The sequence below is a fragment of the Callorhinchus milii genome, unplaced genomic scaffold, assembly GCF_018977255.1.
Source record: "Callorhinchus milii isolate IMCB2004 unplaced genomic scaffold, IMCB_Cmil_1.0 Scaffold3, whole genome shotgun sequence".
Lineage (NCBI taxonomy): Eukaryota > Metazoa > Chordata > Chondrichthyes > Chimaeriformes > Callorhinchidae > Callorhinchus > Callorhinchus milii.
In genome coordinates this window covers 58,345,250-58,366,419 of record NW_024704744.1, presented here as the reverse complement: position 1 = coordinate 58,366,419, position 21,170 = coordinate 58,345,250, and the positions used below count along the sequence as shown (strand labels likewise).

The following is a 21,170-nucleotide window of genomic DNA, read 5'->3' as shown; positions in this document are numbered from 1 at the left end:
GCTTTAGCCAAGTGAGCAGATCTCCGAGGAGGACATGATTGGATCCACTGCCTCACATGTGGCCATTTGGGTGAGACATCAAAGGTTCCTGAACTCCACCATTGCTGCATTCAAAAGCGTCAGGCAAGAAAAGTGTGTGGGTAGGGGGTGAAGAGCAGTGTTGCATTCACATATGTACTTATTAAATACAAAAATGTGGGCATTTTGGGGCACTAGTTTAATTCTTTAAACCTTCTATTTGTTCCAGCTGTGAGAAAAGTGCTGAGTAACCCAAGTGTTAGACACTCTAAACACAAGGCCCATTTGAGCCAAGGGCTGCTTTTTTTGGATACAAACTAAGGTTTGACTAGCAATGAGCTCCTGGTGGTTCATGTTGCACACTCACAGGGGTTGTTACACTCCTCATTCCTTTGCCACAGTTTAAGCAGCTCCACTGGAGAATGCTGGGGGGAGGAGAGCATACCCAAGGAGCAGCTTTGCTCACACAGCCAATGAATGTCCTGGGGGAGGAAAGAAATAGGTCAGAAAAAACAAGAAATAATTGTCATCTGGGATTAGCAAATCAGTTACTATATCAAAAAATGTAACTGGGTAAGCACACAGCCTCTTTTATAAAGTGATATATGGTGTGACTTATGGCACCTAAAGGGCCACCTTTTACTGTGTGGCTATTTGCAAAGCACTGCCAGAACACACCTAAAAATAACCATGAGATTCAGTCTTCAAATAGTCCAATGTCAGTTGTGCCAGTTTGGAGCAGACTTGTGCAAGAAGGCCCAGGTCAATCTAGAACTTACTCACAGTTCCTGAGGCAGAGGCTGACAAAAATAAACAAACACTATTCCATGAACATTTCACAAATCTTCACTTTAAACCCAATAATTAAACCCATGTCCAAACATGGCCCCTCAGGTTGTTTATACTTTTATATAGCTTTCATCGCTGTATACAAACTCAGATAAAGTACATTTGACAGTCATATCAATCACCTGATAGCGTTGAGGACCCACTGCAGCCATCCAGATCCCCATGCTAACGTCTTCACCCTGTAGTGACAACACAACCCATGAATAAAAAGCTCCTTATGTTAGCAATACTGGGAGATGTTCCTAAAAGTTCAACATAAATAAGACCAGTTTCCTCTATTCTCCTTCAATAATGCTCAGGCTGCTCCGGGGTAATATTTTGGACACATAGCAGTGATAAATTAGGATTTAGGACAGACAGAAGGAAGTTTTTCTACACTCAAGAAGGTAGGTTGCCAGGAAAGGTCGTTTAGGCCCACACTTCAGCTCATAGTGTTGGCTGACACTTTATTCAGTGCATCACCCAGTGAGTGCTGTATTGGTGGGAGTGATATTCTTTAAACAAGATGTTGAACATAAGTCCTGTCTGCCTGCTTTGATGTCTGGTGGATGTTAAATATCCCACACCACTACAGAAGATCCATCTCCTGGAATATATAAATTGAATGCCCTGTAAAGATATATCTATCTGAGCATCAATAGACGACAGTGGTCAATTTAACCTAAAATTGCCTCAGTAAAATCAAAGTATTTTCACCCTTTCTACCCAGTCACTTCACCATAGGCTTTCCACAACTCTCAAAGTATACACTTTAGATCAATCAAGTTCCTCAGTACTTACAGTAGAAACCTCCAAACCAGTTTAAAGAACCAGGAAGAGAGCTAACACTCACAATAACATAGACCTTGAAATGCTTACATTGAAACTGAATGAGGAGAATCTTATTGATGTTTTGAGAAACTGTCTGATGACTTTTACTGCCCTTAGAGATCATGCAAGGATATTGCTGTACAGAAATCTATTGAGAGAACAATATCACATCTGAGATGCTCTGATCTTCCTGCAGATACACTGATTTTTATATAAGGGAATGAGATCAGTCATTTGTCACAATTTAACTTCATAAATAGGTTTGGTTTTCTTTGTGAAGCATCTAACTGAGATCTGCCAACAGTTGAAGAACAATGTGATAAAGTGTGTTAAGTGTAGCAAATCCTCCCCAGGGTGGAAGGAAGGGGTGGTGCCATCAGTTTAGTCATCTAAGAAACCATTCTGGAGGTGAAATGGAATCTAAGAAAGGGGAAAGGCCTAAAAGTATTTGCATGAAAAGCGCAACACACATCTTAAATATGTACCATATTCCAAAAGACATCACTTCTCCGATACCTGATACATCTTTAGCATCTTTATGTTTTCTGCCAGCCACTGGACCAGGTCCTGAGAAACAGCATAACCAGAGCCACAGGCAAAATCGGGATAGACTGGACTGGGATACTGCAGCTCCATCCATTTCCCACTGTGATCTACTGCCCAATTCTGCCTGAAACTACACATTGTACAATGAAAACCAATGAAATTAACACAATTTACTTGTATATAGAGCCTTTCACATGGGGAGAATGTCTCAAAGTGCATGACAATGCCACCTAAGCACCTGCTCTGGGGGTGTGGAGGAGAAAGATGACCAAAAGAACAGTCAAACAGGTCTTGAAGCAGGACCTTCAATAAGATTGAAACATTACTGATTACAGAAACAAAGACTTAAGAAAATGTACTTAAGACTTAATGTACAGAAAGTCACTGCAAAAAAAATCAGCAAACAATTGTCAGACTATTTACAAAAGCTTCAAATTAAAGATACATTAAGTCATTATTTTTCATCTTTAATATATCCCGTGGAGTCCTGTACCTAAGTGGTTAGAGCACTCGCCTCACCACTGAAAGGACCTGGGTTCGATTCCCGGCAGGGAGAAACATTGGGCCAGTTTCCTTACTCCACAGGCCTCTGTTTACCTAGCAGTAAGTAGGAACCTGGTTGTTAGTCGATTGCCAGATCACTTTTCCGGGGGTAATAATTCCTATAAAAATGTAATAATAATTTGGTCCTTCAATCTCCCTGACTTTTTGTGGAACATTGCTATTGGCAATTGGAACCTGTGTTTCACCCCATCACATCTTAAAGACCTGATAAGGTCCCAAAATATATCAAATGCAAGATTATTATTATCCACCAGGCAATGGTCGTGACCATTCAAATTTAAATTGCTAAAATAATTCTCGGTTGTCAAAGGCTCTCTACAGGACCTGAGTAACATACAGATACTAACTTGCCCCACCACACATTTGTTCTGACCAGTCTGTCTCCAACTCTGTGCAGTATAGCGTCCATATCAATGTAGCAGTCATCATCTGTCTTTAGCAGCAACCTGAAGCTCACATAGTTCACAGACCTGCTCATCAGGCAAAAACAGAATAACATTTCAGAGTCAGTACATAAAAAAATGTTTGTGCATGTGTTTACACCATCAAAATCTGTAACACACACCAGGCAACCATGCAGAGAAAGAGCCATCTCTTAATTCCTGAATCCATGCCTCTTGTAACCATTAGTATTAGAGCAAATATCCCTCACCACTTATAAAAGTGTAGCAATTTATAGGGAACATTTCTGTATGTGTCCACTACATCCACAAAAATTATATCTTCATAGATCTGGCTTTCCTCTCGTAGAGCAGCATCCACTTCCATCAGCTTTTGTTTGCGGTTTTCAAACCGTTTGGGTCTGGCTTTGAGGCTTTCCAAAAGAGCATCACTATCTGAAAAAGATTAGCAGCCTAGTGATTTCCAGTGTATACAGGGCTTTGTGCTTATAATAATCCTAATAATGTCTTACATTTGCTATAGTGTCTTTCATGTCAGGATGACGTCTCAAAGCACCTCACAAGATTTACTGTAAAGTGCAGTGACTGTGTGTTTTGTGGGCGAATGCAGCAGCCAGTTTTCTCACAGCAATGTCCTACAAACAGCCATGAAGTGAATGACCAATTTTACCTGGGGGATTGTCAGCCAAGACTTACCAAACATTGCAATGGGATCTTTAACATCCAATTGAACAGGGGGCCTCGTTGAACATCTCATCCATAGCATGGCACCTCCAACAAAGCAGCACAGTCCACTATTGCATTGAAGTATCATCCCAAATGATATGATTCCAAGTCCCGACATGGGGCTTGAACCCACAACCTTCTGACTCCGAAATAAGACTTCTACCAACTGAGCCAGGCTGATACATATATGCCAGGCTTATAGTAATTCCTTACTTTCTGCCTCTGTTACATATTAGACAGGTTACAAAAAATAGAGGAGTTACTTTATCAAAAAGGTTGTTGTAGACTGTAGTCTAATTCTGATCTGGTGAGAAGTTATATATACAGTGACCAGGCTATTTCTGTACCATGCTGTAAATGACAATAACACATGAGACAATATCATGGAAGTATGAATCATTGAGCCTGCAATCCTCTTGAAAATTTGTGCCAGTCTGTATATTTACAGGTTTTCTCCACATTGGGCCAATCCCTCCTCACTTAAAAATCAGTAAGAGATTTTAAGCCTATAGATGATAATAATAACTTGTATTTGATATAGCGCCTTATGTCTTCAAGACGTCTCAAAGCGCTTCACAGAATATACTGCAAAGTGAATTGACTACATTTGGAGTGAATTTACACGTGGAGTCCTGTAGCTCAGTGGTTAGAGCACTCGCCTTGCAGGCGAGACACCTGGGCTCAATTCCAGGCAGGTCGAAACCTTGGGCAAATTTCCTTACTCCACACGCCTAATAATAATCCCTCCAAAAACAAAACAATAATAAATTGGTCATTTTCAATCCACGACTGTTTGTGGGACACTGCTGTGCGCAATTGGCTGCCGCGTTTTGCCCACAAATATACAGTCAATTCACTTTACAGCATATTCTGTGAAGCACTTTGAGATGTCCAGAAGACGTGAAAAACGCTATATCAAATGCAAGGATTATTATTATTACATTTTGGTGGCGAAACACGGCCGCCAATTAGCACAGCAGTGTCCTACAAACAATTGTGCATTGAGTGACCAAGTTATTATTTTTTGAAGTGATTATTACCCCAGGAAAAGCGATTTGACGATCGACTAACAAACGGGTTCCTACTTACTGCTAAGTAAACAGGTGTGTGGAGCAGGAAACTTGCCTAACGTTTCGCCCTGCCCAGTAATTAAACCCAGGACCTCTCGCTTGCAAGGCGAGTGCTCTAATCACTGAGCTACAGGACTCCAAATAACATAAAGAACAGCAGACAGGACTTGCTTCAATACAGTATGTTATCCGGGTATTGGAATGATATTTAGATATAAAATATATGCTATTGCCTTTTAACATTGCATGCAGAATTGTAAAATTGTATTTCCATTGGTTCTTTTATATTAGCACTTTGAACATTAGATATAAGCCTGGAAAGGTTAAGTGGCTGGCATGCTTTTGGTAGTAACAAGTTTTATACTCTGATAATATACTGTGAGTCTGGTTGGACTACTGAGACAGAGAACTGGTCAGCACTAGAAGTGCCTAAATTATATAATTGACAATTAAAAGAAACCTTACAATGTTGCAGTCTTTGACATTAAAGCGACAGCTAACATCACACACTTTAATCAACCTCCCATTTAATGCACTAATATAAAATGTCCATTTGTACCCTCAGGCTCTTTGACCTTCAAATCCAATTTCATTCAATTTAATCACATTGCTGCATTGTAATTTTGTGAATACCATTTTAAAAATAATGGTCTCCGCAGATCACACAGACGTTTGCTGTCTCGAGCTTCAGCTCTGAAAAGTATTGTATATATTAATGCCATACCATGAACGGTGTAAGCAAAACCTCCAGCCACTGCAGCCACATCCTGTTCAAATCCATCCTGAATCAACCGCTCGTCCTCTTCCTGAAGTTGGGCCTGTTTAAAACAGTGACAGAGAACCCACAGCATTTGGCTTCAAAATAAATGAAGCTAAAGTAACACTAACATAAAAATACATACAAGGATGGTGCTCATAGGTTACAATTGTAAACGTTTAAAAGAAAACTTCCGAAGACGTCAACCACAGTTTAATGGGTACAGGCAGGGCAGGGCAAGGGGTTTCAAGGTGTACAGACCAGAGGACTACATGCTGGATTCCCAGACTGTGTCCTGCTCTCACCCAGCGCATCAATCGCGTCACTACAACTAACTTTAGTACCTCTAAGTTGTGGGCCGAGGAAAATAAAGGAAATAGGATTCACACTCCTAATTGCAATTCAGGAGAGAAGCGATTACTCCCAACTCATGAGAAAAAAAGCTCCAAACAATTATTTTCAGTAAACAGGACAGTCTCCTACGTTGCCCTGATATTTTGTACGTGTGGAGTACCACCTGTGTATCCCAGTAAGAAGTTCAAACCACCCGATACATATCCTACAAAGAAAAAATGGAACCTCCTTGATTTATAATTTGCTTCCCTCCTGATCTCCTACATTACTGAACCTGCATTAAAATGCGGAGTGACTTACTGCAGAAAGTCTCAGTAGACCTCCTCCAGTGTTGAGTTGGACATCACTAAGATTCGCTGTGGTGAGGTACTCAGAGTCCTGGCTTTCCCAAACAATAGTACCTTGAAATCCCTGACAAAGAGAAGACCATGTTAAGCACAGAGTAAAGGTAAAACATAGGATATTAAGCTTTACGTCCTTTGTGTACAAATTAATATTTGTTGCAAACTAGCAACTGATGCACAGCAACTGGTCAAGAACACTGGTCAGAGTGTAATTGACAAGGTGTCATTTACAAGTGACATGTTGCTATGGAGCTTTTGGAGAATTCGAGGAGCTTTCATTCTTGTTTTCCATACTTAAGAGTATTTACAAGCGTACGACTGTAAGCGATGCATTATGTCATCCTTGCCAAGCTGCTGTGGACTTTTCTATCATTAAAAAAGTTACTTAGAGAGTCCTGTTAGTGTATGTCTTTCTGGCAATAGGCCAACAACTGTACCCAGAACCTGATCCAGAGGAATTTCTCCTGCTTTAACCTCCCTTAACTTATGATTATTTTTAGAATGGTAAACTATTTCACAGCACCTTAAGTCCACACAGGGTAAATGGAGGGTTTTGTCCATTGCTAACTCACTAGCTTTAGGCAACCGTCTTGTACACTTATCAATAGAGCTACATTTTTAGGAGAGTCTGGCAGATATGCAGGAATGTGCCTTCACCAGTTCAGCTTCTCCAATATTCCCATAGGAGGTGGGATTTTTAAAAAAATGACGAGAAAAGTGAAACTAAAAACAATGAACATTTTTAACCTTACTACATATGAATAATTCAGGATTCCTTACGCAGAGACTATTGTGATAATTGATTTCAATTGATAAAACGTAAACAGCTTTAATATAGACACATAAGAACATTACATAGTCCAACTTATAGCAACCCATAACATTTCTGCAGCCAAGTTTAATGGAGCAATAATTTCCTGCAAACTCTTTATTCCAACTCTCCGTTTGAACTTAGGTTACTGCTGCTGATAAAGCTTTTTTTATATACTGAGCATTTGAAAGAGTGCTGCTTCAGACTAAATGTTCTGATATATTTATAATTAGTAATAGAGTAAAATAAATCTGAAGTGTACCAGAATTGTGATTTACATTTAAGCATCTCACTGAAGTATTGGTAAAGTATTGGTAAAAACCCTCATGATGCAATGGAGTAAAAAAGTAAAGAAAAATGTCAGAACAAATCACCCTCTACAACCTCATCCATCTCCAAACACAGGCCTCAGAATAGGTACCCTGTGTGACCTCAGCCACAGGACAGGGAGAGTGAAGATAGCAAACTACAATAAACTTCATATTGAAAGCTTCAAAACCTGCCAATATGTTTCTACGATTTGCTTTTAAATATGGAAAAACATGAATATTTAGCAACAAAAATATTGTTCAGTAAGGATTTGAATCATGGCGTGTACCTTAGGTAAAATGAACTTTTCCACTGGTTTGTACCACAACTGCTTTACTTGCACCCCAGGGCTGAGTGGACTGAAACGGGCACTGGCAATCACCCCCTGTATAAACATTTACACTGTAACACAGCAATAACTCAACAACAGTCTTATGAGCTTAAATGTAGGATGTCAGACCTAACTATCTGAAGGCTGACACTGGATGCTTCTAGAATGGGGAACTAGGGGTATTAACTTCCATCTTACCATGTCACACTGCCCCATGTTTATGTAGAAACACACACCACCACATCCAGACTTTTAAGCATTCAAGTTATTGTTTTACTTCAACTGCACTAAATAGATATTTAACTAGACGGATTCGGTATCTGTGTTGTGTGAGGCTAATCATTCATGTTGTTGATTGCTGAGGTACACCAACACTAATTATTTGTTCACACTTCTGAAGGTCAGTGTGTGAAATGTTATCAAGTTTACCTCTTGTGCACGTTGGAAGAGTCTTACAATGACATTTCGGGGAAATCCTGTTTCTCTCTGATCATGGAACACCCCAAGTCTTGTAATAATTATTGGATGAAGAACTCTGAAGTTAATGCTTGCAATCTTGTTGCCAAGCAATGTCACTGCAGTCCTTCCAAACAGACTAATTGCTTCAATTTCTTGACCCACAACTGCAGAAAATATATATATATATATATAAAACACACACATTAGAACACTTACAAAGAAACACATCATGCACAGAAATAATATCCGTAAATTAAATTCAACTGACAGAGGTTTATTTGCAATGCTGTATATATAACACTACTAGTCTACATTAAATGTGAATTACAAATATAAATATTCCTCAGAGCACACTCTTAGAACCATTTCTCTGTTGAACTTCCCATATTTTGTGATGGATACAATGACTCATCTAAACTATAAAGGATGCATTTATTTTATATATTCCACCAGCCTCTCCTCAAATCTCCTTATTGCCTCACCCCCAGCAATGCTAAATAAGGTATCCTCCGTAAGTATACCTTGTACCTGTGGTACATACCCTGTACATGCATGCCATAGTGTCTGACACCCATTTCAGGCATTCAATGTCACTTTCAAGCACACTCCGATTGGGCTCAGTGGTAGATATCCTGGTTAGATACCCACAACAACAACAACAAGATTCCATTTATAGAGCGCCTTTCACGTCGGGAGGACGTCCCAAGGCGCTGTATAGTTGGGTCAGGACCCGAGCAGGGGGAAATGGTCAGGGTGAGGGGAGGGAGCAGAAAGTCGAGAGGGGAGCTGAAGGCACGGTCAAAGAGAAAGGTCTTGAGACCGGCCTTGAAGGAGGAAAGGGAGGAGGCGGCGAAGGCACTGGGGGATAGAGTTCCAGAGCCTCGGGGCTGAGAGGCTGAAGGCCCGACCACCGATGGTAGGGCGGTTGGGGCGGGGGATGTGGAGCAGACCGAAGCCAGAGGAACGGAGGGTAAGGGCAGGTAAGTAGGGGGATAGTAGGTCAGAGAGGTAGGAGGGAGCAAGGCCGTGAATGGCCTTGTAGGTGAGGGTGAGGATCTTGAATTCGAGGGTGCAGCTCCAACAAGACAGATAAGAAAGAGATTCTTTAAAGAGCTCCCCTAAGGTTCAGTATTTTAGAATTCAACATAACTTTTCCCCCATACAAAATACATAAAGATTCACTTGGCCAAGTCTATGCACAGTGTTATTTAGAAAATGGAGAGCACAGGGTTACATCATAGGAAACACATTAGAGACCACTGAACAATAGAAGACTCTCAATCATCTGTTAGTAGGTCCAAAGAAATATTTGGGGATGGGGAGGGAAATTAATTGCCTAATTGGCATAGTCCAAACTACCAGCTCACTTTTATAGACTATCTATCACTAAGCGGGGACTATGGACCAGTCATCAGTAACTCTCTCATGTGAAAAGCAGTAAAGCAACAATCTTTATTGGCTGACCTGGGTCCGTAATGTTGAGCAGTTGACAGGAATAGGGGTCTTCTCTGTCCTCATCGGGTATGTCACAGCCATGAGCACCAATTATAAACTTTGCCAGTACACTGCCATAGATAGAAAAGAGACAAGTTACACATGCTATGTTAACACTCAATTTTCATGCATGTCGAATGATGTTTCTTAAAAAAAAGCATTACACAGAAAAAAAAATTTCTATAAAAGCTCCAACTTCAATGCCCCTTTTAGTTCAAAATGGAAACTAGATAGCGGGTTTCTCTATTATATCTCTAGCCATCAGCAAACACTGTTTCTATTTTTAGGTTGATGATAACTGTTTTATACTTATGGATGATGACAATATATTTATTCATAACCAGAATTTAATTGTAAAAATACTAAAAGAGATAAATACTGACTGGATGGGAAAGAAATAACTTTCTATGTAAAGTACCCCTCCTTGTTTTTGTAAAACAATAATTCACAATTGCTTTCTGACACAAGCCACATTTTTTCTGGGTGAAAATCCCCCACTTGGATAATATATAGTATATCGTAAATACATCTCCAGACAAATATCATAATGAGGAGAGAGTTAATGTCCTCCAACTTGATGCGAATCCTAGTTCTTCAATACAGGTACAATTTATCGCTGGTTTGGGCTCGTGAAAAATTATTGTGTGAATCTTTAGTAGTTTCAGGGAAAGAAATGAATGTGAGCAGATTGAAGATATCTGTACAACTCCTGAATCACACATATATAAAAATAGGAATCACAATCCAGGATTTCAGTTGTGTAACTGACTATTAGTGAGATTCCTTAAAGGTATTTAATATTATTGTAACATTTTTGTAGCGCTGATATTTTTGAACTGCTTGAACGTGCAGCAATAAGAGAATAGTTTACCACGATTCACACAATGATCCCAAAACTTAGCAAATCAACAACAGCAGAAAGGATACTGCAGCTTTGAATTCAGTGACAAATTATCAAATTAAAACGTCAGAGTGCGCAGCATCACATTTTTTTTGCCTATTCATCAAAATAATTGATGGTGTGCTAAAAGGTCAGCTACCCAGGAGCAGTGAAAAACAAACTTGTAATCCGATTTATAAATGTCAGTAAATAACTACAAAAAATATACTAGCACACATACCGTTTCCCAAAGAGGACAGAATGAGACTGGCTGAGTGAATGGATTATAAATGTTCTCATCAATGAATATGACCCTACATGGTAGATAATTTAAATTTATTTTGTTTTTTTCATCCTCCATATAATGACACCCTCAGATTCTGGCTACGTATTATGCTCAGCAGCAGGAAATAAACCTTTACTTGGTTGAAATGCTAATCAAAACCGATCCACCAAAAAAGTAAATTGTGTTGCAGCTTGTTTTTCATTGGTCCTGGGAAGTTGAACTTCTGCACCCCATCAATTATTTTGATAATTAGGGGAAAAAAATGAATTTACGCACAGTGATGTTCTAATCAGATAACTTGTAATTAAGTGTTTGGCAACATAGTGAAGACTTGCCCAAGTGTCAGCTATAGACGTTCGGCAGATTAACATTTTGAGATGGGCCCTGAGATACATGATGAGAGTGAATTTAGTCACCTTTAACCTTTCCAGTGGCTCGTATCCCGTTGAACAGTAGCAGAGCTGCATGTATTTCCTCAACTAATTTACAAGTCTCTGTTTTGTGATCATAGAACCAAAGGTAAGTGCAATTGTGAGTCATTGGCATTTCAGTAAAGCATATGGTGGGTGGGTGAAGTTTTCAAAATATGTCCAAATTTACCTTGCAATCCAATTATAGAATCATAGAAACAGGGCAATTGGCCTCAAGTCTGCTGGATCAACATTCTAACCACCGTCTGTCTAATGAAATTTCTTCTAACCTACCCTTTAATTCCTTTGTGATTATCTGGACATTTTGTCCTCTTGTTATTGACTTGCCATCCACTGGAAATAATCTATTACTATTTACACTATTTACATCTTGTAACTTCAAGAGAGTAAAGAGTGAAAGGAAAGTCACTATGAGCTGTTTTCCTACATAAACTAGGCAATTATTGAAAGCAATTGACCCAGACCTTTTTGTTGCTTGCATTCTCTTTGGTAGGAAATGGCAGGTGGTGGAAATAGGTAGACAAAGCAACTATATTAGATAAATAAATTATATCTATTATAATAACATATAAACATTTTGTAGTGCCAAACTCTAAAAAACAATTACTCTCTATAAACTGATTCCAGAGACCTGGGTTCAATCCCGGCAAGGCAAAATCTCAGGCAAGTTTTCCTACTCCAGATGTCTGATAATAATTCCCCAAGAAAAAAAAACATTAATAAATTAGTCATTTCAATCCACGACTGTTTGTGGGACACTGCTGTGCGCAATTGGCTGCCGCATTTCGCCCACAAATATATGGTCAATTCACTTTAAAGTATATTCTGTGAAACGTTTTGAGACGTCTAGAAGACGTGAAAAGCGCTATATCAAACGCAATGATTATTATTGTTATTACATTAGAATAACTGATGTTGTCCTCCAAATATCTGTCTGGAGCTATATAACATGCTATGTAAGAGTGATCTCTGGTTTCGAAAAGGATTCATGAAAGTCTTGTTGGAGCACTTTACAATCAGTTGGAATCCTTCTCTAAGAAAGTAAGGACAAGCAATTTCCCAAATCTATGCAGTAAATGAATATGAGAAACTAATATGAGAAACATAACATAACATAACATAACATAACATAGGAGCAGGAGTAGGCCATTCGGCCCTTCGAGCCTGCCCCGCCATTCAATCATGGCTATGAATATGAACCTTCAATATTAATTTTAATTGAATACTTCTGAGGCCCTGTTATGGAAGCAAGAACAGCACACTTTTACTGAAAGTACTGAAGTCAAATAGGAGTTATAGGATTAAATATTTCTATATTTCTATAAAATATATTTCTATCATTCTACTCACTGCATCTCTGTTAATCACTATTTCGCTCTCATTTTTAACTGCCCATAGTAAGTACTTAAAGGAAACTCAAAATAACCGAACTACTTTCTCACATTACCCCAGCTGCATTTCAGAGAAAACATTAAAAATTAATCCCGTGAGGTAGAAATTCCGCCTACATCTAGATTTACTCTCTTTCCTCAGTATTTCAGAGAAAGCATTAATTTAATTAATTTAAGGATTTGCCAAATTTTGTACGCTCCGAAATATTAAGAAAATGTGTCAGGTTGGCCCTCGCACTCTTGCCTCTGAGTCATGAGTCAGAAGTTCAAGCCCACTTTGGGACTTGGAACTCATTTAAGTCTAAGCTGACAATCCAATTCAGTGCAATGGGCGTGCTGCATTGTTGGAGGTTTTGTGATTTGGATAAAATGCTAAACTAAGGTCTCTTCTGCTTGTTCAGGTGGTCGTTAAAGACCCCATGGCACTAGTTGACAAGAGAAGGGTGTTTCTCCCGGTGTCCAAGCCAACAATACCCCAGATAAAATTGGCTAGTCACTTCATGGCTATTTGTGGGACATTGCTATGCGCAAAATTGGCTACCACAAAACACACAGTCACAGAATATTGCATGAAGTGCTTTGGAATTGATGTGAAAGATCCTATACCAAATGCAAGGATTATTATTATAAAATAGAATAAGTCTAAGATGAGGTGGACTTTCTCCCCATTAAACGACATCAACAACAGACTTTGAGCATTTTGAAGATGTTTCAAGAATATTTTATAATGTAATCTTGCAAGCCACTCCTCATCTGAATTTGGTTTGTATTTTAAAAAAAGGTAAAAATGTATAGAACAAACATTACTAACCGCTGTCTTAATTCTGGATGTTGTTTTATATTCCCCAACCAAGTATTCCTCAGTGCATTTCGTAATTCATAGTTCTGTCGAGCAGACAATATACCAACCACAATATCATACTGGGGTTTTGTCCATTCTGATGAGAAAGAAAGTCAGCCATCAAGTTACATCTCAACCTTAAAACAAAGAAAATCATAATTATTTATAAATTATTCAACTACAGTTTTATATTATATTATTTGTTGTATAATGCAAAGAATGCACAAGCCACACAGGCTACGGTGGATAACATTGATTAAAGGCCAATACTAGGTCAAAGTATGGTTGTCCCCTTGGGTCTGATACTTGTACAGTGGTAAGAGATAAAGTACTTTGCATATATAGGCTTCATAAGGGCACATTACCAAAGTCAATAGACTTTGGATTAGAATTTCCACCTGACTTTCCCCCCACCACCCCCCACTTAAAGCTAAACAATGAAGTAAACTTTAGAACGCCCCGCATAACAAACAACCTACACTGCCTCTCTGCTCTCAATAAACTAGATACCATGGATATTGATAGGAAATTTCCACTTGTTGGTGTGTCCAAAACTAGAGGGCATAAATATGAAATAGCAAGGAGTAGATCTAATAGGGAGTTTAGGAGGAAGGGATGGGGGAGGGAATTGAGCGGCATAGGCGAGTGAATAGGAAGGTGGGACTTCAGTTGGAATATAAACACCAACATGGACTAGTTGGGCTGTATCACTGTATAATGTGTTATGACCAGGTAGTGGCAATAAACACTGCACCACTCCAATCACAAAGTATGTGATCTTGTGTTAAGACAGGCTTATTTTCAAATTACACAGATATAGCATTTTATTTTCATTGAAAACCAGCAGTTTATGAAAACTAGATTCTCACAACAAAAAAACATTTACTATCACCAGGCTTACTAGTCTTACATTACTAAAGTGTGTAGTTTATTGAACCAATAAATTAAAGAAAGTCACACTAAAATCAATGTTCTTCAATGTTGCACAATATAATTCTGCTCTGCTACTCTCATCACCTCAAATTGTCCCCAACTCTACCGCACTTCATGGATATTCAGCTCAAAATACAGTCTACAGATTTATGAGGACAAAGAATATAATTGTACAGTTGTGCATATTTTAAGTGGGAGTCCTATGAAAATGCCTCAGACTCACTATTACACTTATCCCTACCATTATACTTTTACCAAAATTCTGGTGACAGCATTGCAGGACACTCTATTTTTTCATGAAGTTTTAACAACAACAACAACAACAAGATTCCATTTATAGAGCGCCTTTCACGTCAGGAGGACGTCCCAAGGCGCTGCACAGTTGGGTCATGACCCGAGCAGGGGGGAAATGGTCAGGGTGAGGGGAGGGAAGGGAGGGAGAGAGGAGGGGGGAAATGGTCAGGGTGAGGGGAGGGAAGGGAGGGAGCGAGGAGTGGGGAAATGGTCAGGGTGAGGGGAGGGAAGGGAGGGAGCGAGAAGGGGGAAGAGAGTCGAGAGGGGAGCTGAAGGCTCGGTCAAAGAGAAAGGTTTTGAGACCGGCCTTGAAGGAGGAAAGGGAGGAAGCGGCGAAGGCACTGGGGGATGGAGTTCCAGAGCCTCGGGGCTGAGAGGCTGAAGGCCCGACCACCGATAGTAGGGCGGTTGGGGCGGGGGATGTGGAGCAGACCGGAGCCAGAGGAACGGAGGGTACGGGCAGGTAGGTAGGGGGATAGTAGGTTGGAGAGGTAGGAGGGAGCAAGGCCGTGAATGGCCTTGTAGGTGAGGATGAGGATCTTGAAATCAATCCTCTGGGGGATGGGGAGCCAGTGGAGGCGAGCGAGGGTGGGAGTGATGTGGTCCCGAAGCCTGGTGCGGGACAGTACACGAGCTGCAGAGTTCTGAATGACCTGCAGCTTGTGGAGGGAGGTGGCGGGAAGGCCGGCGAGGAGAGAGTTCCCATAGTCCAGCCTTGAGGTGACAAAGGCGTGAACCAGGGTTTCAGCAGCGTGAGGGGTGAGGTAGTGCCGTAATCTGGCGATGTTCCGGAGGTGATGGAAGGCGGTGCCAGTTGTGGTGCGGATGTGAGGGAGAAAGGACAGCTCAGGGTCGAACAAAACCCCGAGGTTCCTGACTGGCTTTGAGAGGTGGAGAGTGCAGCCTTGGATGCTGATGGTGTCAGCGCCTGAGGTGCGGAGGCGCTGACGTGAGCCAATCAGGAGGGCCTCGGTTTTTCGCACGTTGAGCTGAAGAAAGTTGTCTCTCGTCCAGGACTCGATGTCGGACAGGCAGGCTGTCAGGACATCGGTGGTCGTGGAGTTGAGAGTAGAGGAGGAAAGGTAGAGTTGGGTGTCATCCGCATACATGTGGAAGTTAACCCCATGTCTGCGGATGATGTCACCGAGGGGGAGCATATAGAGGGTGAAGAGGAGGGGACCGAGGACAGAGCCCTGAGGGACACCACATGAGACAGTACGGGGGGTGGTACTTTAAATAGTATACCTACATACCGCATCACAGCGAACACTAAAAATACAACAACAATTTGCATTTATTTAGCGCCCCTCACACAGGTTAAAGTCCCAGCAAGGACAACAATAGAGAATGTAAAGGTCATGCAAGATCCAATATGTTTGGAGTCTGCATACAGTATCTTAAACCCCCACACATATACAGAACCCACACAACTAAGTGGAACAGTAGGATAACCAATTTTGGTCAAACAGAGCCAAAATATCACCGACGTTTCAGGAGAGAAGGGAAAGTGGAAAGTCCAGCCACAATGAACTACTGGTTACCCCAAAACATAAATCCATTAGACTTATTTTCTGGTCCAAAGCACTTTGGATATGCTCTGTATCTAATCCCTTGTCACGCGATGTCATCATATGATCACGAGGGATGTTTGAATGAAGAAAGCTCTTCATCAGCCCATTTATCTCATTTTTTCACAAATGCCAACTACTGTTTTCACATTTCAGTATCAAGTTGCTTCTGTGATTTTTTCCCCCCTAGGGTCCCTGCGTCTACAACAAGATTACATTTGTATAGCGCCTTTCACTTCGGGAGGACGTCCCAAGGCGCTGGACAGAGTAGAGCATTTCAGACTACCACTTTTTCTAGGACCACATTCAAATCACTACTCAACTGATAAGTGCAAAGATATAACTTTAACATCCAGACTGTGAGTATGGGTGTGAAAGACACTGTCTCCCCCCGATGCTCGGGTCCTGACCCAACTGTACAGCGCCTTGGGACGTCCTCCCGACGTGAAAGGCGCTCTATAAATGGAATCTTGTTGTTGTTGTTGACAGACACGGAGTCCCCAGAGCTCAGGGGTAACCGGTGGACCTGCTCGGACACTGAAAATCAATGAATTTTGCCTTTTGTAAGAATGGCAAAGAATACAAATCCACTTAAAAGGAAGAGTCTGCCCTGGGCTCCCGGGGGCTCGGGGCGGGGCTCCCCGGGGGCTCGGGGCGGGGCTGAGGTGCTGCGCAGGCGCACACGCTGTTACCTGGGAGCAGCCGTCTCCAGGCCGAGGTTGGCCACCAGCACAAGTGAGCGGCGACCGCGATGACGCACACACAGACCGCCGCCTGCGCGGTAACGCTCCGCATCGGGGGCTGCAGCTAACAGTAACGGTTGGCCTCTGGCTCAGGGCTGAGCCGAGCTCACAGTCTGGGTGTTAAAGCTCTGGCCTCGGCGGTCGGGAGCCTGGTTGCCCGGGGTTACCCTGGGCTGTGCGGAACCTTCCCCGGGCCTCAGTGCGCAGGCGGGGCGGGGGGGGCGCGGTGTGTTGTGGGAGTTGTAGTTTCCGGTCGGCCCCGGGGCGGAGCTGCCGAGCAGCGGATTGTCGCTGATTGTCTTTTTGAGGTTTGTTGCGTTAAGTCGCAAAATTGCGATCGCCCCGCCCCCTCCCTCCCTCCCAGCCAATCAGCACGCGGTGCAGCTTGAGTGACAGCCCATGGGCCGACCCTGTTATCTGAGGTCTACTTGGAGCTGAACTGGTCCCGGGTTGACATGCCTGGCAATGGGATGTGGGAGTCCAGCCAACCCTCTGCGGCGGTCTCCAGTCCTGTCCCTGAGCCGGGTGGGTCCACGGTATTCCAGGCCACAGCTGAGGACAGCACAGCCAGTCCGGCTCATCGGCAGGACCTGGAAGGGCAGATCAGTCACTGGGGGCAGAGAGTCTTTCCACTCAGCTCCTGTTAACCCTGTAAGTCAAAGCCCTAACGGGTAGGGTGGTCCTGACTGGATAAGTAGCAGGAAATCTTGCCGGATAGCAATACCAATGGCAAGCTATGTGGTTTTAGCTGGTTAGAGTCCAGCAGCAGCACCCCAACACACACTCTGGGGTCACCAAGCGTTGGCTGTTGCCAACCTGCGCCTAATACTTTCCAGAATGAAGTAAGTAGGATGCATCCCTCCAGGGAGAGAGTGTGCATTACATTCCAACAGTCTATCTCAGAGATTGGCGTGTGTAGGTGGGATGCATGGAACTCTCAGTTTGGTTTGGATGCTCTGAAGCATGGTGATGGCTTTCCGCATGTGTCAGACACCCAGCTATCCAAAAAAAAATCCTGTGAAGCAGGATCCTTTGAAGTGTTTCGACAACATGATAAGATGCTATATTAAATGCAAGGATTATTATTTACTTAAACCTTCTATTCCATTCTCCTTCATGTGTGTGTATATAGGTTCCTCTACACTATCTGATTCAACCACCGCTTTGGGCAGAATGTTTCACAATCTCACTACTTTCCTCTTAAATTCTGTTTAGATTCCTCCAGTCGCTATCTTACACTTGGTGTGCCCTGGTTACAAATTCCCCCACTAGTGGAAACAGACTTTTATGCTAACCTTATTATAATAATCCTTGCATTTGCACCCTTTTATAATTTTAAACATATCTATTAGGTCCCCTCTTAAACTTGTCTAGCAAAAAAGGCCTCATCTAGCCCATCTATCCTGATTGCAGTAACCTGCCAGCTCTGGTATCATCCTTGTAAACCTGCTGTACTCCTTCCATTTGAGCTCAATGTCCCAACATATGGTCGAAACAACAGCTTTCTGACCTTAAGACAAGAGTCTTCCCAACTGAGCCAGGCTGGCACCTCGTCGGAAATTAGCTTTCGTAAAAGTCCTTCAAAAGATACCTGAAGTTTGTTAAAGAGCAGATAACTTTAATATTACTATGAACATAAGAAGACAGTCAAGCATATGGTTAAAATACTGAAAAAAGGTTCTTGTTTGAATAAAACAGCATTTGTCCCTGTGGGCAGTTTCTAATAACTTCTGCAATTTAGTCAATGTAATACATCATGTATAAACGCCAGATCTCTGTGGAGTCCTGTAGCGTATTGATTAGAGCATTTGACTTGCAAGCAAGAGGACCTGGGTTTGATTCCCAAGCAGGACGAAATCTTAGGCAAGTTTCCTTACTCCACACGCCTCTGTTTACCTAGCAGTAAGTAGGAGCACAGTTGCTTTGTGGGACACTGCTGTGCACAATTGGCTGCTGTGTTTCGCCCACAAAATATACAGTCAATTCACTTAACAATATATTCTGTAAAGCGCTTTGAGACATCTCATTGATGTAATAAGGCTCCATATCAAATGCAAGTATTATTATTATTGTTATCTCACTTTATGTGGAAAAGATTTGGATTAGACTGACAGCACTTACTGAGGTCTTGTACACTGATATCAATTGGAATACACATTGGGTATGATGCTAATGTTGACATGTTAATATGGGACTTGCTCCTCTAATACCCAAGCACTGGGACAGATAATCCTTTGTAAGTAATAATTCACCAAGTCTCCCATTTGAGGGAAACAACAGCAGAGAAAATCGAGGAAAATTACAATTAATTATAGGGGTAAAACCAAGAGAAACAATTACATAGAAGATACACAATGGGAGTCAGTAGCTTACCAGAAAATACATGACAAAGCTACCAGGTGGCCAAACACATGAAACCAAAGGGCAAACATTATTTCCATCAACCTTTCTTGTTTGAGTGATTAACTTGAGTTTGGTCTGCTTTGGGATTTAGATCAATATTAAGGGACCATATACCCTCTCCCCCCCCCCCATATCACTATGTCAAAGAAACCTGAAGCTCTGCAGGTTTATAGTCTCTCCTCACTCATCCCACGTTAAAGGTGTCAGTTTGGCTAAGATGGTGGCACTCCAGCTTTTGTGTCAAAAGGTTGTGGGTTCAAGCTCCGTTTCAGGAGTTGAGGCTGATACGCCAATGCTGTGCTGGGGAAGTGCTGCATTATTTGAGACATTCACCTATAAATATACACAGTCACTGCACAACTCTCTGAAGCGCTTTTGAAATGTTTCAATGTTATAAGTATCAAATTATTTTGTATATATAAATTTAGCCCAATTGGTTACTCATTATTTGTATGACATTCCTGATGCAAATTAGCTGCCACATTTGCTTACATAACAATTTTAATTATCAAATAAACAAAATTTTAAAATGCTTCAAGAGGTTTCTTTTGAAGTACTCTATATAAATGTAATTTGATATGTAGGCTTGATCTGTTGGTGGTTTTTTTTCCAGTTAAGAGTGCAATCATAAAAAAAATCATGCAAACGGAATTTGTCTAGCTCCGTTTTGAAAACCTTTTATGGTTTCTGTTTTACCATCTATATCAATAATGCTTGCATTTGTTATATTGTCATTTGTTTCACATTCTCCTCCCCTAAAAATATTCTCATGCATTTCCTATTTGCTTTTATTATTGTATGATTCCCTTGTTTAGAGAGTTATAAGTTGCTTTTATAATCTAATACTAATCATTGCGCTTGATAGAATATCTTAGCATTGTGGCCTCAAATTGCTCAGCAGCAATATCCACAAACAGCCCTGATGTGACTTAATATATGGTAATATCTGCTGGATGTGCAGTTTTCTTCTTAGTGCCTTTATGAGGATTCCACTAAATGGGGTAAACTGAAGTGGAGATGGGGCTTCCCTGTCTGGTAATATTTTCAATCCTAAACTAATGAAAAAACAATCCTTGCATTTTTCATCCTTTGAGTGAGACTTTAAATCAAGGTCCTATCTGCCTGTTCAGATGGATGTAAAAGATCGCATGGCACTCTACCAAAAAGAGAAGGGTGTTTCTCCTAGTGTACTGGCCAACAATCCCCCAAAACAAAATTGGTCATTCATTTCACGGCTGTTTGAGGCATTGTTGTGTGCAATTGGGCTGCCGCGTTTGCCAGAGTCACTTACTTCACAGTAAATCCTGTGAACCACTTTGAGACATCCTTACAATATGAAAGGTGCTGTGCTAAGTGCAAATATAAGTTTATTATTATATAGCATTTTATCATATTGTTGAGATGTCTCAAAATGCTTCGCAGGATAGTAGTGCAACTGTGAAAGAATCCTTTCATTTGTTTATAACCAATGTTGCTGTTTTAATCAGGCAACACATTAGTTACGCTGAGAAGCTAGGAGAGCACATTGGTTTTGTGACATTTTGTAATATAAAGAAT

The 21,170-nt window shown here is 41.3% G+C and overlaps 1 protein-coding gene across 1 annotated transcript; it reads right to left on the bottom strand.

The window, feature by feature from the left end:
- Positions 1-202: 202 nt before the first annotated feature.
- Positions 203-17,392, bottom strand: b3galnt2 (beta-1,3-N-acetylgalactosaminyltransferase 2). The gene is made up of 12 exons (XM_007893836.2): positions 17,160-17,392; positions 13,643-13,769; positions 9,814-9,914; positions 8,320-8,513; positions 7,849-7,944; positions 6,396-6,506; positions 5,709-5,802; positions 3,440-3,623; positions 3,135-3,257; positions 2,194-2,353; positions 990-1,046; positions 203-500 (listed from the first exon to the last, which is right to left on the bottom strand). The coding sequence occupies exons 1-12, from the start codon at positions 17,260-17,262 to the stop codon at positions 369-371; spliced, it is 1,482 nt and encodes a 493-aa protein (XP_007892027.1). The 5' UTR covers positions 17,263-17,392; the 3' UTR covers positions 203-368.
- Between the last annotated feature and the right edge of the window lie 3,778 nt (positions 17,393-21,170).